General features: G+C 36.0%; 1 protein-coding gene across 1 annotated transcript; it reads right to left on the minus strand.

Annotated features, from left to right (window-relative positions):
* Nucleotides 1-1072: 1072 nt before the first annotated feature.
* LOC113778429 (uncharacterized protein At3g06530) lies at nucleotides 1073-22127 on the minus strand. The gene is made up of 39 exons (XM_027323841.1): nucleotides 21770-22127; nucleotides 21464-21677; nucleotides 21276-21371; nucleotides 20911-21028; nucleotides 20663-20830; nucleotides 20176-20346; nucleotides 19735-19790; nucleotides 19498-19599; nucleotides 19262-19410; nucleotides 19028-19113; nucleotides 18700-18828; nucleotides 18434-18508; nucleotides 18047-18215; nucleotides 17234-17373; nucleotides 17051-17143; nucleotides 16057-16237; nucleotides 14657-14757; nucleotides 14403-14546; nucleotides 14155-14308; nucleotides 12665-12798; nucleotides 12312-12393; nucleotides 12055-12217; nucleotides 11658-11733; nucleotides 11379-11552; nucleotides 11221-11292; nucleotides 11032-11136; nucleotides 10041-10130; nucleotides 9341-9552; nucleotides 8992-9205; nucleotides 8717-8899; nucleotides 7454-7549; nucleotides 7268-7335; nucleotides 6847-7198; nucleotides 5864-6079; nucleotides 4804-5490; nucleotides 4316-4719; nucleotides 2110-2362; nucleotides 1742-1912; nucleotides 1073-1609 (listed from the first exon to the last, which is right to left on the minus strand). Exons 1-39 carry the CDS (start codon nucleotides 21927-21929, stop codon nucleotides 1379-1381), a joined length of 6489 nt encoding a protein of 2162 aa, XP_027179642.1. The 5' UTR covers nucleotides 21930-22127; the 3' UTR covers nucleotides 1073-1378.
* Between the last annotated feature and the right edge of the window lie 295 nt (nucleotides 22128-22422).

Genomic DNA, 22422 nt, shown 5'->3' on the forward strand with positions numbered 1-22422 from the left:
TTATTTTATTTTTATAATTTATTTCTATTTTGTTTGGAGTCCTCCTCCTAAAACCCTAAGCTAAACTGATAAACCCTTTAATCCAAAACGTTGGTGCTAAGGTAGTTTAATCGAAGGGATGTCGGGCATCATTTCAATCAAAAGGAGCTGATCCCACAGTCTCAGTTCACTTTAATTTATTCCGCACATCAAATACCTCAATTCTCACACTTTGATTTTCGTCCATTTCCATTGTAGTTTGTGAGTGTTTTTTTTTTTTATATAAAAAAGTAGATACTCTGACAATATGATATGTGTAAAATAAGAACGTAGTAATTGAAAATTTTGTCAAAAAAATATTTCAAAATTTTTTTCAAGAAAACTTGCAAACCTGATCGTTAACAATTTAACACAATGCATTGTAATATACCCACCCAGAATATATGCTACTCTTGTTACCTTATTATGCAAAAATATGCTATTAACAGAATGCAGCAATCATTCCATTACTTCTGTATATTCAATGAACGATTAGACTAATAAAAGTCAGAATGGATTTGAGATTTTATAGAATAAAGCGTTCAAATTTTGCATCACGAACCAAAGTAAAAATTTGGATACAATTCAAGAGTGCAAGGATTAACCCCTCGATACATTGATAATCAATCCACGGTATCAATGAAAATTCAGTTCTGTGACTAGAAGAATCCTAGTAGTAGCAGACATTTTTATGTCTTTTATCATCATCTAATTTTCAGAAATCAAGTGCACATATAAACAACAAAAGACTTGCGCATAATAAGACTTGAATCCAGTATGTTCGAAGTTGAGAATTGCACTGGTTTCAAAATGCTAATTTATCAATGAAAGGCCCAGAAACAGACCCGAAATTATAGCTGTGATGAAGACAGGATTTAACTTTTTGATGGTCCAATGCCAGACAAGATGAATCAACAGCTACGGATATTTCCTTTTTAACATATATATTCAGGCAGCATTTTTACCATTATCATAAATTAAGCGCGACTATTTTACGAGTAATTCTATTTATTGGATCTGCCTTGGAGTACATGTCAGAAGGAACCCATACCAATGTTCGTGAAGACAAGTTGGCAAATATTCACATATTACCAAATCCAACAACCGTGGTCCTCCAGCAAATTTGCCTATTCGTACAGGTAAAAGAGGAAAACAAAACTAACCCCACAAAAGTGCTACCCTGAGAAAACTGGAAAAGCAGCTATATAGCCTGCACAAATTCCTACACAATTGTGTCGTCAATATGTACAAGAAACTATCAAGCCTATAGCTTCAAAAATATGAGGTACATCGCCAAAATTTTGGTTTTTAACTCGCTCGGTGAAGACATTTCCAAAGGCACTTGTTTAAGTGCACAACATTAGAGGTATTGTCGAAGACTTTCACCACTCATGAATTCCATCTCTTTAAGTATCTCTTGCGCAAGAGTTTTTACAGGTAATTCAACATCCTCAAGCACCTCGCCAAGGAATGGAATGGTTTCCGGTAGGAATACCAGATATTCTTCTTTTAGATTCTCTACCAGATATTTGACAATTCTCAGACCCAACATGCGGGCCCGTACCTTTTCACTTCGAGTATGCATCAGCACCTGCATAGATTTTTCAAAATGTAAAGACAAGCGCGAGCACATTACTAGGAAGATTAAGCAATGTACTAAGACATTTCCATTTTTAATAAAGATGACTATGCAGTAACTGAACAATTAAATGCTTGTCATCACCTCATGGTTCAGGGGCTTCCAGAGAAGGTCAGAGCCGGCAGTAACAGCCATCTGGCCAACACAAGCGACCAATGAATCATCGACTTCCTTTATGGATGGTACATCAGGATGCTGTTCTAGAGAAGACGGTGGATCTTTGAGAAGCTGCGAGACAATTGGTTTCAGGAGGACCTAAAGAAACCAAAAAAGTAAACTAATGAGAGCAGCAACAAGCCAGACACTATACTGTAGATAAAGACGCTGCTGAGATTACAAACACTGAGGAAATTAAACTGTCTGTAGTTGTACATAATGCCTGCTACTCTCCAAGGGAACTAATTAAAGTAAAAGAAGGAACGGATAAAAAAAAATGAGGAGGATCTGATTGCCTGAAAGTTTGATGTATCAAGAAACTTAAGGTTCCCAGTATCATAAAGAAAACATTTATGCAGCGATGATAAAATCAATGCCCGTAGGTGCCACAGTCCAACAGATAATTCATCGCCTGAGTCTTTTTTCTCATCCACTGCCACCTGAAGCTTCACCTTCTTCTTCTTTCTAGTTAAAGTAACTTGCGTATCTTCACTGAGATGATGCACACAACCATCGAGCAAGTACTTGAAGTAAGGAACAAACAATGATCTGATGGAAAAATTTCACAATCAACAACCAAGATCATCTCAAGATAAAACAAACAATAGAGCTAGAAATAAAAGATAATTGTACTGAAGGAGAAAATTTACAACTCCTTAAACATTGGATCAAAGAAAAACTCGTGTGCAAAACACAAGTTCTCAAGTTTTGCTTGAATACCTAGGTACAACGAATCAATAAGAACATTTAGTCAGGAAATTGGTAATATTCTACTGTAGTCCCTTCTGGTTGGTCATCCCAAAAAGGATGAGATAGGAAAATTTATTCCACCACCTGCAACATAGCTCTACATAAAAGAATATACCAGTCCCTGAACTCTTTAGACTAGCCTTTCAGAAGATTATCTAGCTCTACAATAAAGATTTCCAAACTAAGGCTCCCCCAAAACTGATGTGACGGCAAATATGAGACACCCCAACAGTCGGAGAGGGCATATTTTGAATATTAACAATGATTTTGGACCTCATAGTATTGCAAATAAACCCGGAAGAACACCAAATGTGTGACCCAAAATACATGACAATATTTGTAGAAGGGGGCTTGACTTACAACCCATCTAAAACAAGAAGAGACCAGAAAACAACATTTAGAAGCAATATACGTGAAAGCAGCCAAAAACTACTAGTTTATCAGTTAAAATTCTATGCAGACACGCAAACACACATGTATATGTATATTTATATGGGATAATTTCAGAAACCTCCCTTGAGGTTTTTCCTAATCACACCTAAAGTTTCTGAAATCACACTTAGAACCCTTAGAATGACAACTTTTGTAATAAAAATAGTATTAAAAATTATATTTAGGAGAGAGACTAATATATTCTTCTACGTTTGCCCTTTTGCAAGTTGATTTTTGAAAACTAGAAGATGAAAATAAACACAAGTTGATTCTTTTTCTGCCCTTTTCATATTTCTTATGCAGGAAAATGCAAGAAAAAAGAAAAAACATTTATGTTCGATTATTTAAAAGTAATAACAAAATGCCATAAAAATTGAAAAAATCATTCAGTTGGAGAAGAAAAAGGCTAGGATACAGTTGAAATCATGAATAATGCATAATATTAAATATACCTATAATGGTGTTCAATTATCAAAAACAATTAGTGTGTTTGGATTGTAAGTTATTTGAAAAAATTGGTTAACAAATAGTATTCAAAAAATTTTATTTGCATTCTATCCAAAACTTTGGCACAGATCTTATAATGGTCATATGAATCTACAAAAATTATACAATTCAGCAGTTGTAGTACTTCCACCCCCTCAATTTCTATGTAAATATTGCAGTCCTATTTGTTTTTATTTTCATCTTCCAAAATTAAAAAATCAACTTACAAAAGGGCAAAATTGGAAGAATACTATAGTCCCTCTACTAAATATATTTTTTAATATTATTTTACATAAAAAGGCTGACATGTTACAAAGGTTGTCATTCTAAGGGTGTTAAGTGTGATTTTAGAAACTTGAGGGGTGTTAGGTGTGATTAGAAAAAACCTCAAGGGAGGTTTTTGAAATTATCTCTATTTATATATCAGAATATTCCCTATAAAATGATTTAATTGTTTTGTGCAACAAATTAAAGATCACTAGACTGCTGGAAGCCCATGAAACAAATGTGACAATCTTGTAATCTTTTCCCTAACATCTTCAACCTGCTGTCGTAATCAAATATGGAAACAACTTAAATAGAAGTAAGAAAAAAGCATTCCATTTCAGAGATCATAAACCGAAATCCTAGTCAAAGTGTTAACTTCTGGTAAAGTACTAAAAAGCAACTTATGGTGTATCCTATGACTGAGCTTGACCTTAGCATGCATTGCCAAGTAACTTCAGCTTGTAATTCTGGAAAATAATTTACTGGCTTATGTATCACCTATTAATACAAAATTTAATGGAAATCTAAGAAAACGTTCATGTTGCAAGTATGAGCAAATGGATTTACCTATGGCTTTCAGCAAGTTTATTCACCAAATCATAGAACGATATAGCACGCTGAATAGTTTTTCTTCCCTCCCTTTCTTCCGTGTATGATCCTGACCACTCAATACTCTTTACAAAAAGTGGCTTGAACATTGTTTCTGTAAGTTTCATAGTCAGAGAGACCATAGAACTAATCACTTTTTCCTCCACAACATGAATATCTTTGATCGAATCAGGATGCTGACAACGAAGATCAAGAGCCAGCAGACCAAGATCAAAAATTTGCACATGATAAGTGCTGATAGTAGATCTATCCATTGCAGTCACCATATTCTGAAGCATTTCAAATACAGCAGACACACTTGATCCTCCACACTTTACAGCATCAGTATATATCCTCAGCAAAGGAGGAAGTAGAAGTCGAACCTGCTCAAGGAAATATGGCCAAGAACAGGTTCAGAATTGCTCCATAATATAGGAGGTGCAAAAGATTATGATGGAAAAACTTACAGGAATTTTATCAGTTACAAGCTTCCGAACCACATCAGCTTTCAAATTTAATTTGACATCTCCTGCAAAAGCATACCAAGGATGCAACACAAGAAGTTCCAGAATATCACCAAGATATGGGTTTAAGAAACCACCAAGTTTATCGACAACAGCCTCTAGGCTAATGAGGACAGACAAGAAAACAGAGTCCCTCATAGTTCTCGATGCAGTAGAAGAACTGACATCATGACTTTTGGATTCTTCTGCAACAGGCACAGAAATATCTCGTGATCTGCTGAACATGCATGCCATGATACCAGGGAGCTCAGACAGGGCCCTCGGACCAAGTACATGAATGAAAGCACTGGTTGCACGAAGGCAACCAGAAGAAACAGCAGAATTGTTTGAACAGATGTTTTTACTGACAGATTTGAGACACATGCCAAAAATTGGATTATCCGAGGGGAATCTGTAGGCCAATACTTCCAATGTTGAAACAGCAGTGAGTTTCAATGAAGCACCACCCGAGTTATCATCTGAACCATCAACTAACTTCAATATTTCCAAACACAATTCATCAAAGGATATCTGTGCACTCTCATCAAAGTGAAGCCATGAGTTTCTAAGGCTTCTCTTAGATTGCCGTCTTTCCTGAAGTTTGTTGATGGTGCCACTTTCTTTTACCTTTTCAGATAGAAGCCCAAGAGCCTGTTTCCACAAGAGAACATATTAATATATGTGAATTAGAGAGCAAGCAAAAAGGAATCCATAGAAACACAGGCATGCTGATTGGAAAAAAAAGAGGAAATAGGTACAAGACTCTGCATATGACTACTTGCACCACATAGCTTAAACATTCGGTAAACAATCTAACAAAATCACCATCATCAAAATCAAAGGGCTGATTGTCTACCATAAATATCACATGATCCTTCGTGTTAATGTAAACCAATTAAGTAGTGAAGCATAAATCAACTATACAAACTGAGAAGGCAGGGTTGACATTATTCAAGAGAGAATGAAATTTCTCTAACAGACACAAAAAACCACCATTACCAGACAACACAGAGACTCCTCTTACCTTCTTTCTCACATTTTTGTCATCATGTCTCAGCAATTGAATGATCACTTTGAAGTATGACAACGGTACCAGGCCCTCTGCAATAGTCTTCAAAACAACACGACAGTGGTCCTTTAGTCCATTTTTTGTAGCCAGAAAAACACCTATTCGCTTTTTTCGTGCATTAACCCAATGTAGAAGATAAACAACTTGCTCCATAAGAGCTCCTAGTGTTGTCTGCAGAGCAAAGATACAACATTCAGGTCAAAGTTACAGCACATGGAGGGAATCAATTGCTCCATAAGACTGTCTTTCTTGATACAATACTTGAGAATTGAGCAAAAACAAGAGGAACACAAGAGGATTATATACTAAACAAAAAAAAAAAAAAAAAGACTCCATCTGGCAAAACAGGAGCACCAATGTGACAAGTCCCTCAATTCCAGACATGGTACTGAAGATCAAATTCCATCACTACAGATTACGTAATAAATATGAAGACTTGATGTTCATTGTAGTATTAACTGAAGGATATAGTTCCAAGATAAAAAAGCCAGATGAATGGCCCTTCAACCAAGAAAATGTTGATCGAAATTTGCATCACTCAAACATCCTTGTGTAAGAACCAATCAAGTCATCTATCTTCATTGAATTCCAGAGGAGGTTTAAAACTGCACTGTAAGCCTCTCAACCAAAATGACTGATCTCAAAAACCCCCCCCGCCCCCCCAAACAATAGCAACAAACAGCTGAATTCTCTACATCAGAAAAAGCTTCAAACCAAATGTAAAATTTATGAAATCAAAACATCATAAAATAATACAATAGCACTTAATAAGTGAAAGTACTAGAATCTACTAAGACAAGGGAAAATATGTTCCAAATTAGCTCAAAGGATGGACAATCTAAAGCCCAGTCACGTTCCTTATGTTTGAGCTTTTCATCATAAACTACAATAATCCTAATCCTTCATCGAACAAACTATCAAACAGAACATAAACAAACCTGAATTGAATCTATATCTTCTCTTGAATCAAGCAGGAAAGAAATCTCAGGATCTTGCAGTTTCTCTAACACAAACTGCATTGCAACTACCAACAGCATATAATGTTGTTCATTCCAAGGACTGATTCCTATTCTCTGGAGCAGCAATACGAGTGAAGAAAGCCATGTCATGCATGAATATTGTGCAGATAATTGCCTGGCAAATGAATACTCCCATTTTGTATTGATTACAGTTATCATGGCATCTATAGAAGGCTCTCCATCAAAAAAGGTGAATAGACTCTCGTTTGAGACTAAGGAATGAAACAGGAGGAACAATAACGAACCAAAGCTTCTGCTCTCTCCCAGATTCCTGTAAAAGAAGATTGTAAACAGAAGCTCAAACTATAGACCAGCACCGAAAGTAGTTCCTTTCTTATACCTCAAGAGGCATACAATGATTGAGAGCCTCTGATGCTGGGAAACTTGGGGCAGTACATCAACAAAGATCTGAAGGAGAAAAATTCTAGCCACATTAGAATACAAGCAAGCAAAATCAAGTCTATGCAAACAGTTACTGCGACTGCAGAATACACGCATACCATAGAAGATCCAATAATTAGATTACCTGAAGCAACTTCTCCATGTCACCAGTCCTTGACAACCAAAATGGGACAACTGCAGATATGAGGTCTTCAAATACACGTTGTGAATAAGAATCCCACTGTAGGAGAGATTTTATTAAGTTCAGACATGCTATGAGAAAACACAAACTTGGATTTGAGGGTTGAGAAGTAAACAAATGTACAGCCAACATATAATGCTTCAAACACAAGCAACACAATCCTGTAGGCACAATAGTTGTAATGCAGCATGAAAACAGGCATACAACTAAGAAGGAACCCCAAAAAAAAAGTTGAATACAAAAAACACCCTTGTGGCTAAGCCATTGTAAATATTAACTCATTATGGTTTGGAAACCTAAAATTTAACACCTAGGGTTTGGGATTAAAGTGAAACCGTTAGTCTTCTTGTTAAATTTAGCAGACAAAAGGTTACATTGGTCATTTGATTATTAGGATAAGTAATATATTAAGGGGAAAAAAGAGTCTTCTCCCTCTCTTCCTCCTTATCCACCACCTCCTCCATCCTCAATAATCTCTCTCGCACTGCCCTCCTCCGCCCTTTCTCACTCTCTTTCTCCTCCAATACCACCCCACACCCTGGCTCACCAGCACCCCAAACCCACTGCCACTTTCCACACTACCCTTCTCCTCTGCCCATTTCTCCACCTTAAAAGTCTTATTTCTTTCCTTCTCCTTCCCACTTTTTTTTTGGCATAGATATGAATTTATCACTAACCCTGCTGCTTGAAGTCAGAATTGTAACAATGTCCCAGAGTCTGTACTTTCAATTTCACACCAAAGATGAAGTATGTGGACTTCAAGTTTATTCACATAACCAAAAGGTTTGAAGAAAATTTTGAATTCAATTCACAGCTTGTGAGCCTTAAGTGAAACAGTGCAGGTCCCCACATATACTCGTATTCGTACAAATCAAGAAATTTGTTTGATCTGTTTTGGTTCTGGTTTTCTGCATGTTTGCGTTGCGGTGTTCAGATTAGGGATTGCACAATTGGGAAGATGATGAAAGAAAATATAATATTGATCTCGTCCCCAACTTATTGATATTTTTATCTTTACCTAATCTCAAAGGACAATTTGATAATTTCATCTTAACTTCAATGAAATATCTTGACAATTCTAATTTGACCATTAAATCTAACAAAAATACTAACAGTTTCACTTTAATTGCAAACCATAGGGGTTAAATTATAGGTTTTGAAACCACAGGGAGTTAAAAGTGTACAATTGTAACTAGAATGACAAACCTGGCTCACAGCATATTCACCAGTGACATTCAGTATGTCCAGAATGTGGTCCAAAAGTTTATCTGGTATGATCTTTGCAACAGTGGAGAACAATGAGAGCACATGATTGCGCGTGGATGTGTCACTTGCCAAACTAGCACATTTAACCAGCAGTTCCAAGTCGAACACATGGGAAATGTCATCCTGGAATTGAACATAAACATGACTCACTATGTCGAAACTAAGTGCAACTGCATGATACTGAACAATATTGAATCCCAGTGGAAGAGAAAAACCTGTTCTGGAGAATCCTTTACGGTTGATGAAGCAATGTCTTCCAAGATTAATAGCAATGCCTGTTTAATGTAAACTCGACTGCTGGAAACAGTCTGAGAGACTCCAGATGATGCCTCGATATGTTTGCTGGCTTCATCCACTGTCCCAAGCACCCCCTCATTACTCATACAAATCAGATGAAGAAGTTTAAACAATGAACCCAGAAGAGAAGATCTACATATAAACAGGAAACTAATGTGAGCATAAGTGAATTTGTTTGACAATAAGTAGAAAGGAATAATCAGAGCACTTTATCAACAACAGCTGGAAGCAAATAAGGTAGAGCCATTCATATTCCATTAGACAAACCTGTTTTCCATGTTCTTTTTTAACATCAATATGTCAAGCAGAGAGCCAAGGAAAGAGATTGCAATCTCTCCTTGCTGAGACAAATCACCTAACATATCAGAGTCCTGATGAGTAACTGGTTTCTTTTTCTTCTTCGCAACAGCAGAACCACTAGAACTACTTATACAACCTGCTGCGAAATCAAGCATCTTGCTCACAACCAAATTGCTAATCTGCATAAACCAATTTGCAATAAGTGAATCGTGGTACAGAAAGTACCTGTAGACAAATCCTTAAAGAGTCATTCAGCTAACAAGTACTGAAATGGCAAAGAACAGGGAGGCAGAAACTGTTGACTTACAAGATGAATATGTGACAAGAATGACAAGACAAAAACATTTCCCATAAATTGTTGATCTAAGTAAATCTCAACTCCTAAATCCTTCATGATACCTAAAAGATTACTAGTCCAAGAAACTCGTCATATTATGAGCAACGAAACCATTTATTGAACCATCTAAGTTCACCTATTTAATCAACACTTATTCCATCTCTGCCAGAAACCACTAGGTCTATAATATGAAATCAAAATATTTTCAAAGCAGATTTAAAACCAAATATCCACAAAACAAATAAATATTTCAACAGCAGGACAAACAACAGAAAGACGACATAAAATAAAAGCAGAATGAAGAAACATTTCAGATAAACGGGAACACACATTTATCCGTAGCAAGGCCTCTGTAGAGGAGTTCTGCACATCAGCATTCCCACTCCGGAACAGAATAACAAGAGATCTGAAGAGAATTTCCTGCCAAAAATGAACCAAAATTAAACTTCATGACAGCAATGTATTGTCTCCAAAACAAGAAAGCAATAAACAACTAAGTTGATCCAAATTCAGTAGGTATTTCTCATGTTCCTCAACTCCATGAAAAAAAAGTCCAGATATTCACAAAACAAAATAGTCGACTGTTGTCAAAGGTTAAACTCTAGTTCTGCATAAATATTAAGCAGAAGAAAGGTGACAATTTTCTTACTCTTGAGAAGTAAGTGTACAAGCATATTGCTCATCATTTTGGTGAACATCATTCATTATAATATCTAATAGCTCAAAAACTTAAACTTGTAAAGTCTTTTATCTAATTAATCAATCAAGGCACTTTATGGACTTTAATAGTCAATTACTTTTATTGGTATAGAATTTTACCACACACTATTTTCTACCTTGACATTGTCTCTTGACATTCTTCTTAATTTTTTGTTATCTCTTATTATTTCAAACTGGAGTTTTCCAAAATGAGAATGAAGGACAAGAAATTACTAAGCCACCAGCATTTAAAGAGAATAAAAATTGACCAGTGAAATAAGCTAATGTTAATCCACAAAGCACATAAAAAAACACAAGATATTGAACTCCATTTACGACAATTGATGCAGACACAAACGATCCAAAACAAACAGCTACATGTACCAGTACAACAAACAACAAATTAACAACTGCATATTTTGCACAAAGTAACAACACATCTAAAGTAGGAAAATGCCAACTAAAGCACTATAATCTCAGACTAAACCATCAGCTATTTGTTCTTTCCACTTAACACATATATATGGAACGTATACAACAACTATGGAAAAATGCTATACTAATTATTCAGTTAAAAAATAAATAATAATAAGCTAGTGGCCTGAGGGCAGATGATTTGCACCTGAGTTTCAGCCTTTAAACCTCCATACAAAGAACTATTAAGATTCTTCAAAAATGTTAAGCAAGGCTCCACCACAGCTGGGTCTTCAGATACACTTCCATTTATCTGGAAACAAATCGCATAGTCATAAGTAAATTACTTCAATTATTAGGCAAACAAACAGCAGAGCTTACCATATCAGTGACTCACCTCCAATGCCTTAACTAGCAAAAGATCGTCAAATTGATTTCCATCAACTGGCGATGCAGGCATTGTACAAATCTAAAACAAAGACAACAAAATACTCATGATAACATCCTAAAGAATAAATAGGAAATATTGCAAGAAGGCATATATCAGAAATTTACCTCCAGCAGAAGGCACAGGATGTCAACATCAGTTTTTGACAATTTCTGACCTAACTTATTGTGCAAAACATGATATTGGTACCGCCTTTCCAGAAGATCATGAAGCAATGATTTCACACCAGTAATTTCTGTAACTTTACTTCCCAAACCTTTGAGCAAAGAAAGAACTTTCAGCTGCCATAGGCGACAAAACCCGTAAGTGTTCAAGTGAAATCCTCGGTACAAATCAAATTGTTTTACACCATGAAAGCAGGATTAAACTCATTTCAATTATCCAACCTTTGCAAAGGCAGGAAGCCCTAATGCTGAGCCTAACAAGAAAACCAGGAAGTCATCCTTTGTCGACGCATCAAACCTGGAAATGACAATAAAAAAGGGACCGTTAAGTAAATTGACAAATTTATTAACGAAACCCATTAAAAAAATTCTAATAATGATAATAAGTTTGAGCTGCTTTTTGAAAGTCCAAAGTAATGCTGTATCAATTTTTAAGGAAGATGCCAGCAAAATCAACAAGAAGCAACATAAACAGTTCGATTCTCCAGTATGGTGAAATCAGAAACTTGTTTCACCAAGTTCAGGGAATGCCTGGGTGCCAAGATAATTCCAATGAAGGTGATCCAGTAGCATTCAATAACAAAAATGTTGATGAGCAAATAAGAGAACTAACAATTACCTCTTTCCAATATTCGGTTGCACTAAAAGGTTATCAGTAGAGGAGCTGAACAAAGACTTGAAAATAGATGGAAGAACATTCTGGTCTGATAATATTAGCTTCTTCTGCTGAACCACCAGGCTGAAGAACTCCCCAAGAAAGTAAACCCAAACAGCACTGTTTCCTGATAACTTTCTATATCAGACAAATCCCACTTGAAGAAAGAGAGAACACGCAAATGCAACACACCAAGGAGTCTTTATTGCAAAGTGTCATACCATTTTTACATCCAGAGGGGTTAACACGTGACCACACTGTAAATAATCCTTCAATGCAGCTAATGGCAGCCATCCTTACATCCTAGAGATAGAAGAATATTCATCATATGGAAAGCAAAAGCTACTCTGATAACTTTAGTTAGACGACAACTTTCAAAGGGATGCACTGCAAAATTCCATTTCTTGGAATTGATCAAGGAAAAACAAGTTCTTTACTCAGCCAGATGAACTGACATCCTAAACGTTGAGGACACAAGCATATGGACAGTAGATATGACAGTCCTTATACTAATTTTTATATTGTGCTCGATATTCCTGTCAAGATTACAATGGCTGTAAAAAAATGTGCTAACCTGATCATTACTAGCCAGAGGGACAAGAACAGAAGGAAATTCAGCAAGCACTTGAATTCCTAAATTCTCATCTGACTGAGAAGAAAGATGCACGAAGGAATGAAGACTCTCAACTTGGACTCGTGAACAAACCCCTGCAAATTTTCAAACCACCCAAAATGTCCAAAAGACAAGAAATTATGATTCAAAAGCTACAGGAAAAACTTTTTTTAACAAATAGAATAGGTAAAGCATATCAAACAACACACTAAAAAGCTAATTTACCACTTCTAACTCACAGAGCAAGTCTTTTACTTCTATATATCAACTCCAATTTGTTTCTAAAAATAAGCTTCCTAGCGTCTGTCCACAATGCCAATAATAACAAAGACCTTAAGCTTCAGCTCTTCATAATACCAAAGGTTAACCATCAAAAACACAATCAATTTTTTGTATGTGATTTATGCATATAATGATTATAATTCCAATCTTTTACAAGCAACGTGTACTTAAAGTTTAATGTGTAATATTTCTAGTAATATCTGCCAGAATTATGCATGATAAAGTTTTCATAAGCTACATGTGCCAAAAAATTGTTGATGTAAAACATATTTTACAATATTTGTTATCAGGTTCGCAACTAATATATCTATAAACCTAAGCAAAAAGCAAAACTCATGCAAATAATCATAAGAAGCATAATTCTTCTTGCTTTCAAAACTTCTTTCAGGATTGGACTGAGATTAGTGTTTGCAAGATTTATAGCCTAGGAGGTATGCTAGCTTCTATACTACTCTGCTAAATATAATCCTAGCAGTTTAGAGTGATATAATTATTTTAAACCTATGACCAAACATTGAGAAAAATGCAATTAATGATCATTCCAAGCAGTCCTACAAATAATAAACAATTTCCCTGTCCTCTTGTGATTAAAAAATTAAAAGAGTGAATTGTAATTCAATACAACCCCATTAATTCACAAAATGGTTGCAAAAGAAGGGGCTGGAAGTGGCAAAAGAACAACCAAGGAAAGCATATATGATAAAAAACAGATTGAACTCAAAAAGAATTGCTAAACTACTCAAATTTTCTAGTTTAATAACTGGCAACATAATCAATTGCTCAACAGGAAAAAGAAGTGAATGGGTAACCATAAAGAAGTTTTCAACAATTGATCATAGCTGATATGGCATACTATGCAGGCAAAGCATTTCCGAGGCTCTAACCTTACTAACATTTGGATTGCATATCAGATTACAAAAGGTATTATAATATTTCTATATCTGTACATTATAGTTTCAGAACATTATACTTCAAAAAAGCTATCACCAACAGAGATCATTAAGTGCTACAGAGATCAGACTCAGAATTTTCAATCTAGGAATAAGCTGCATTCTTTACAAAGGCAAATGCATAATAATCTAATCTGTGCATGTAATGAAAGATATAAATTTGACAGGATAAGACAAACAATCATGACAGCAAGAATAAAAGGATTGCCTAGCAGAAACCTTCTTCAGTGAACAACTTTGGGAGAAACTCAGACAACGAGGATTTGCACTTGGTGACAAGGTGAGTAAGGTGCTTCTTGAAAAGTTGACTTGACTGAGATGCAAAGAATACATAAAGGTTCTTAAGCTTGCATAACCATATTGCATTTTTATCCTGCAAAAACAAAAGAGGACCACATTCAATAGGGAAATTTACTTAGAAAAGTCAAATGTACTCACAAGTCAAAAGGATCAGCAACAAAACTAACAGCGTCAGGTGCTGCAGTAACAAATGCCTCCACCAATCTCCAAAATAAACAAACTAGGATCTCAGAAGCCAACTCATTGACGCTGCTGTCAAATAGACGCTCGACAAACATTCTGCAATCCCCATCCAGCATTCTTAAGTTGGACTGCAAAACAAGTTATCAAAATCAGCCATGCAACGTAGTATATAGCTCAAAAAAAAATGCCATAAAATTTGATAACAAAAAATAATTAAAACAATCTTAAAGTCTCGTACCGCTTCTGCAAAAGCAACATTCCCAGTTGACTCCAACATTTCCCACTCACGTTGAAGGATTGGAAACAAGGCATCATATAATGCAGAAAACTGAACAAAATCTGGCAAACAAGAAAATGGATAGGAAAGGCGGGTGTAAGTTTAGCATAGAAGCAAATAGATTTAGAGACTAAAGTTTGCATAAACACTATGCACTACAGAAGGCAAAACTTTAAACGTCGCCCAACAGGAAAAACGCAGCATAATTGTCCACGCTAACGGTGTTTGACTCCAATCCTTGAAAAAAAAGTGTTTGACTGAACTTAAAAAATAACAATATACAAGGACAAAAAACTAGGTCATGACTTTTGGCAATAAAAGGTTCTAATGAAGACATATTTTTATTAAGGCTATACTAGATTAACAAACAAAAAGATAAAGATTCAGAACTGCCTCGACTATAGATTGAGGGATATAATGGACAACGGAAAGATCTGGAATTTCATGAAAAAGTCAACACAAAAAGGTTGAGAGAACTTGCTCTAGACTGGAAAGTAGCTGTTTGGAACACATCAATAGAATAACTAGATAAATTTGACTTGTGGATACTGTTACAAACACCAAAAACACGAAGTAATAAACATACAGCCACCCAACACAGAGGAGAATAAAAATGGAAAGCCAACATCCTACTAAGTTCAACACAAATAGCATCACATCCAGAGAGGAAAAAGAAGACTAGGCCAGATGTTCAACCTCCAATTAATAATATTTTCAGCCTTTTAGCAATCATTATAGATAAGCTTAAGTTCATTGCTTTTCTTTAGTATAAAGATATCATTGGTGAAAACAATCACATCATGATAAAGAAGTGTTCAAGACGAAAGATGGCAACGTCTAAATGGGGAGTCAAGGAGGACCTCTGTAGAACATTAACATAAAGTCTAAGCAAAATTAGCTCTCCACGTCCAACCTAACTTCATTCCTACCTTTTACTTTTCCAAATTTAACCTTCATACTGTCTCGAAATAGACCGCCAAAATAAATCAACAAACAATTGGCCAATGGATAACATCAGTAGCATCCACTAGCACAAACATCATGAAACCCCCCCCCCCCCCTTTTCCCCTAGAAGAAAAAAGATCAACAGACATCAGTCACAATGCACTCACAAGTTGTAACAAAGTAGAGAACATTCTGATAAATGTTGCATGTTATAAGTGAGCCTAGGAGTTGAAATATCAATAAATAGGTTTCTGTTATACAAAAACGATTAGCAGTCACCATTGTTAATTTCTCCTACATGCTCATGAAAGAACTGTTACACAATCTGAGAACATCTAGTTATAGCTTTCTGAAGCCAACAATACAGGTAGTCTATAGGCTAACAGTGAGGAAAAAAGTAAGATACAGCAAGTTACCTAGTTTTGGAACCATAAATGATTGCAAAAGGATTAAAAAGAGCAATGTTTTTGATAGCTGGAATCTACTGGAGCATTCCAAAAGCCAAGGTATCAACTCTTCATGGTGCATCCGAAAATTTTCTGCTAACTTGCCGATATTATCCAAATTTACTGAAGACATACGCTCAAGTCCAAATTTCTGCATCAAATTGAGATCTGACTGCTCAGTAATTCATAAACTCTTGGGACGATATCTAGAAAGATCTTTAATGACCCACTTTACTTGATATCTGATATCTTGACCCAATACCAACTATCTATATACGAGAAATTGCATAGGACAATGTCTGCTCAAACAAGGTAAAAAAATCAGCCAACAGTACTTAACGTTACTGTGTTTTCCATGATAGTAATGTAATTCAAGTACAGCTTCAAAGCAAGGAACGGGATTTCACTTTGCCTTGATGTCCAGCTTTAAATCAAAGACATAGTCAGGTATTAATTTCTAATTAGACGGTGCACCTGTCTAAAAAAAATCTCTGAAAAAAAAATGGTATAGATGATGGGCAATACAACTACCATTAAAGCTACATTTATAACCATGTTTCCAGTCTACAACCGAAGAAGGATTACATGCTTGGACAACCACCTCCAACAGTACCTAACCTTGTTATCATCACAACTTCCAAAAAGCTAGATTTGTTTCCACTCACTAAAAGAAAGCAAAAGGGTCCCTCCAATAAGTATTATAACGACAAAAACTTCAGCCAAGACCCTTCTTCAGACTCGATAGATTATAAGGGACATCAATTAAGCATACTTCCATTCTTTTCCAAATAAAACGAATATAATTATACTCATAAAGAGAGGAAAGGAAAATTCTTTCATCCAGTGGATGGACATATCTTGCACTGAAAGATTTTTCGTGGTACATTCCAGGTTAAGAAAGACCAATTTAGAGCAATAGGCCAATAAAGATAGCAACAAGGCTATGGCATTGAGGGAAAATTACCTCCTTTGACGAGGAAAGACCGATTAGATTCCTATAGAAAGGCCACTTCAATCCCTTGGCTAGTTCCAAAGCTTTCAAATTCACTCTTTGTGTCTAGGTAGGCACCAAAGAGAGAATAGAAATCAACAAAAGAAGAAAAATTATGCAAACTCAAAAAAAAATCATTCTGATCTGTAAAGGAACCTTTGGTAGGATAAGAACTAGAGGAAAAATCATTGTTGCTAGAGGTTTCATGTATTCATCTTGATCTTTAAAACTTGTGATTGCTAGCTGCAAGCATGACACAGCAACTTCACTGGCTATAGATGCTTCATTAGATGCACCTGCATTATTTAACAGGAACGTAAAAGCAATGCATAAAAGATATCTTCAACGGAAAATACTGTTTAAGAAGAGTGCTACTTATACAATGCTACTTGATAACACTACCAACTCATGACAAGTATATCCAAATTTTTCTTAAAAACTGTGAGCATATTCAGATCATTAGAACTACTTTGCACATTTGTAATGGCTATATTCAAATAGAAATTGAACCCTAAATTTTGCCAGATCCAACTATCACTTGATGGTTAAAAGCTCCAACTTCAAAGAAATGGCCACAGATTATTTTATGCGATTAGTCACCGTTAACAATTATGAGTCCTTACATGCATAGAAACCATAAAATGAGTGTACCCGCTTGACATGTATTTAGCACATTAAAATTGTCAAGCTTGAAGAAAATTCAGTGAAGTAAAAAATGTAGAACCTGCAATGTCTGTTCCTTCTAGGTTATGTCATTCATTATGCAATCAGCTGTGTTATCCCCTATATCACCCACTCAACAGTGCAGAATGTAGAACATGCACCACATGCAATTGTTTCGAGGGACATGTTAAAGCAAAGTGCATTCACCCATCAACCAAATTTTAATGCATCTACTAAACAACAGAATGTAGAACATGCACCATATGCAATTGTTTCAAGGGACGCATTAAAGCAACGCACACTCACCCATCAACAAAATTTTAATGCATCTACTAAGCACACTCTGGATGGTGCCAAGAAGAATTGAAGGACTTATCATGTGATCTAGACTCTGCACATTTAAAGCTGCTTGAATAACAGCCAGATCATCATCTTGAAGTCGACGCAGTACTGCATCTTGAACAATGTCGAACATCTGAACAGCCAATAAAGCTAGTGTTAAGCAGCGAAAAGGAGGTGGGTGCAAAAATGAAGATTGGATCTTGCATCCACTAGACACGTAAAACTTCAAACACCAAAATAAAACTTAAATAACAGAGACAATGAAACATTAATATCCCACAAAGGGAGATTTCAAAAGCTACATACAAAAAATTTAAACTACACAATTATGTTGAAAAATTAATATATCACCTTCGAATTAACAGCCTTATATCTCAGAATTCCACCTGCATCCAACCCCAACAGTGCAGAACGGCGTACCTCAGCCTGTCAATAAAAATATAAGTCAAGAAAACTGCAACCTGGGTGTCAAGAATATCCAGGACATAATAGATAACATCGATCTATATAATTAAATTACTAAGAAATAAACAAACGTCAATTGCATCTGGTGAGAGCATGATTTGCTAAGCTGTGGACAAGATTGAATCATCTTTACTGAATGGAAGAAATGATACCTTTGGATGTTCGAGCGCAAACCAAGTTTTTGAATCAGGAAATTCTAATGAGAAATCACCATCTCCATCTAAAATCCTGGAAAGGATTTCATGTTTTGATCCATCTTTTCCAGATTGCACTTCAGTATCCTAGATGGAACAGAAAAATCAACACCAAATAGGAATATTTGTTCAATACAAGTTACCTCCAGGAGAAAGAGAGGTTCAATTGAAATATGTACACATGAATTTGCACCAGTAGACAAGTGTGCGTGCCTTAGCATGTGACTGTCTGCATTTTTATAATGTTGAAATAGAAATAAAACTAGAGAATTAAGACCGAATAAACCTGAAGAATCTTGTGAATAGCTTGGCGTAGCTCCATGGGATATTTTTTATATAGAGAAACTAGAATTTCCTTAGGTTGGCTTCCCACTACAAAATGCAAATTGCACAGTGAGACAGAATAAAGCTTAATAAACACCAAGAAAAAAAAAAGAGAATTCAAGAAAAGAAAAGCCCTGAATACAAATCTTGACACAAAAACAGCAGAAAGAATGCTCTGATGTTCAAAGAGGATAACCTGATTCCGAAGCGTTTGACTGATCCATCTTTTTGGATATAGTTGAGCATACTTCCAGCAGTTTGGAGACCACATGATCAACATGGAATTTCAAAGGAATGGACTCCAATAATGAAATCAAAGTGCAATGGTAGTTCTGGTCAGCAAAACTGCAGGTACGAGACTTGGTATTCAGGAAACAGTACTTTTGTTGAAGTACATACATAATACATTTGGAAAGCCATGAAATTCCCAACCTGTACTCAGAACTGTACTGAAGAAGGGAGTCCAGGAACACAGTCAGGAACTTGTCAATATTGAACTCCTCAGTCAGTCCACCAAGAACCTCTGAAATACATCTTCAAATTCAAAGGCAAAAACTTGATACATTAAGCATTAGAAAGATATAAACAGATATTCACACCAAGAAAACAGTATCTATTACTTTTATGTATTTCTGCATGCACCAAAGTCTAAAGGTATTTGAGAAATACCTGATTTTTACAAGGATATCAACACTGTTCCTGGGAATCTCCTTCAGACTTTGCAACTAATAATTTCAAGAGGAAGTGAGGACAGAAATTGACAGATGGTAAACAGAACCAATCAAACAAATATCTCCAATTTCACATAATAGAGTTCTTTAGCCACCATCTAAGTATTTAAAATAATGCCAACGACATATTAACAACAATCCCCATAACATCACAAACAAATTAAAGCAAAATGACATCACCAGATTATATGCAATGAATACTTGTTGCATTAACTTCCATGCTTTTCTGTGTCTAATCTTGCACCAGGAGCTTAAGGAAGAACAACAATACTAAAGGAATATTAAATTGAAGAAAAAGACATATTCAGAAAGCTTAACCCACAAACCAATCAGGATAGTCTCATTTTGTTAGCATGCCTGACTAAGAGTTTAATTGTACCTGAATGATATTAATCAACGCCATCAATGACATACGAACCCATTGCAAATCATTTGCCTGTTTTGCACAGTCTTCAGCAACAACAACGACCAAGCGAATCAACGCTCTACGAGGTTCACGAGCTAATGCCACTTTTTGGGCTAGCAAACCAACAATCATCAGTGCCCCTGCCTAGTAACAAGGAGATCACAATCAGTAGAAAAAGGACATAATTAATGCATATATGGTCAAACATACGTGCATGTACTTACACATAGAGCGTTATATGTTCTATCAACTCTTAATACAGGTTGCATAACAACAAACAACAAAATATGCAAATTTAACTGGCATGAATTTGGACCAAGTCACATGAAGACACGAGAACGTGGGAAAAATATATCATCAAGTTCCGCAATGCATCTGATCCCACACTTGTACATCCACACCCACACAACATGCCAATCCTCACGCACCCAAACCCAGAGAGAGAGAGAGAGAGAGAGACCTTCTGTTGCAGTTTCTCTTTGGGATTGGATTCAAGTCTAGAAAGAACATATTGAAGAATTATCCTCAGAGCATCACTGTTAACAGCTGGCGATGAGCCCAGAACCTCCATCATAATTGCGGTACAAAAATCAGCAGCAATCTTTGGTTGAATCTTCTTTGGCCTTGCCTGTAGAATTTACAAAGTTCACACAATTATAACAGGAGTTCCAAAAAAAATTAACACCACACACAGAAATAGCTACTTACATATTCAGAAATGGCATCCAAAACGCCCAGATCCCGCATGCACTGATGCACAATAACCTTCCTAGGTGGTGGTGCACCTGATGCTTTGACACCATCCAGAAAGTTCCATCTACCATTTCTGTATCAAACAGAATTTGGGAGTTCTAACTATCAAAATTTATTTTTTTGAGATTTTTGCCACATACAACACAAGCACATACGTATACACACATACACACACATAGATGGATCACCCAATGTGCTGCTCTTGCTCCATTTTAACCTTTTTAACAACAGAACTTGCAGCAGAATGGCAAGCACCTAATTGTGTTGCACTTCACAGCACGCATTCACATATTTAAAGAGATCAAAGTAGAGCTCCTCACCCTGTATCAATTAATTGCAAAATTCGAACAAACTCATGGGTGTCATGGTACGGCAAAGTGCATAAAATCAGTTCTTCTGGGTTGTAGATATGAATCCTATATTTGAGCAAAAAATCAAAAGTGAAAACAACGTCAGGAGACCGTAGATAATGACAAGGCCAGCAGGAAATAACAGTAGTAACTCTTACTTGTATCTACGTATCAAGTACTCAAGTGTCCTTCGAGCAGCGACTAATTCAAAATGGTCAGACAATAACCTCAAATATGAAGAAATGTCATTATTAATTTGATTATTTTTGTCAATACCCATTAGCTCCCTATCCAACTCCCTACTCTTGTGACCGAATAATGTACTCTTGTAGTTCCGAAACCTCTCTTCTTTACTAATTAGAATCTCCAAACCTGAAAAGGCGATGATAAACACATAAACTCCAGAAGTGCAAATAATTCAAAAGCGAATATTGAGAATTGATAAAGACATTAATTTGTTGTACCGGAGAGAGCAAGGCTAAAAATGGTGTCGATGTCGATATCCGCAGCATCTTTGGGATTAAATAGAATAGAAGGTCGAGTAAAGGGTTTCTTGGGCGGCTCAGTGTCGACTTTTACCACTGACTTGAGTGCCTGTAACTGCGAAGCTATTGAAGTCCCCATTCTTGTTCAGTACTTGAAATATCTATAGGTTCCTTCAAAAATATTTCGGGAAACTGAAGAAAAGATTCGAAAGAGGTGTTGCCGCAGGGTGGAGAACGGTGGACGTCAAAGGTTTATGCGGACCAACCGCCCATGAAAGATGGCGCAAGGGTTTAGGGTTTTTCCAGTTAAGCGGCTGTTCCGTTTGGGATGCGGGAAAGCGCCACTGTACAGCCCGGGGTAATTTTTAAAATTGGAAAATAGATGAGAATCAAATTATTGATTATCACTGCCCCCATCTATAAATATAGGTTCGCTTACCCTTTTACATTTGTTTCAAATTATAGGCATACTTTAATTTTTTTTTTTAAGGATAGTTAACGTATAAATTTATTGTTTTGTCTATAGTTAATGTGCATCTTAATAGACAAATATAATATTCTAACCATTTTATTTGTTTCGAATTATAGGCACACTATATCGATAGTTATTGTGTATCTTAATAAGCAAATAT

This window comes from Coffea eugenioides, chromosome 1 (genome assembly GCF_003713205.1).
Source record: "Coffea eugenioides isolate CCC68of chromosome 1, Ceug_1.0, whole genome shotgun sequence".
NCBI lineage: Eukaryota > Viridiplantae > Streptophyta > Magnoliopsida > Gentianales > Rubiaceae > Coffea > Coffea eugenioides.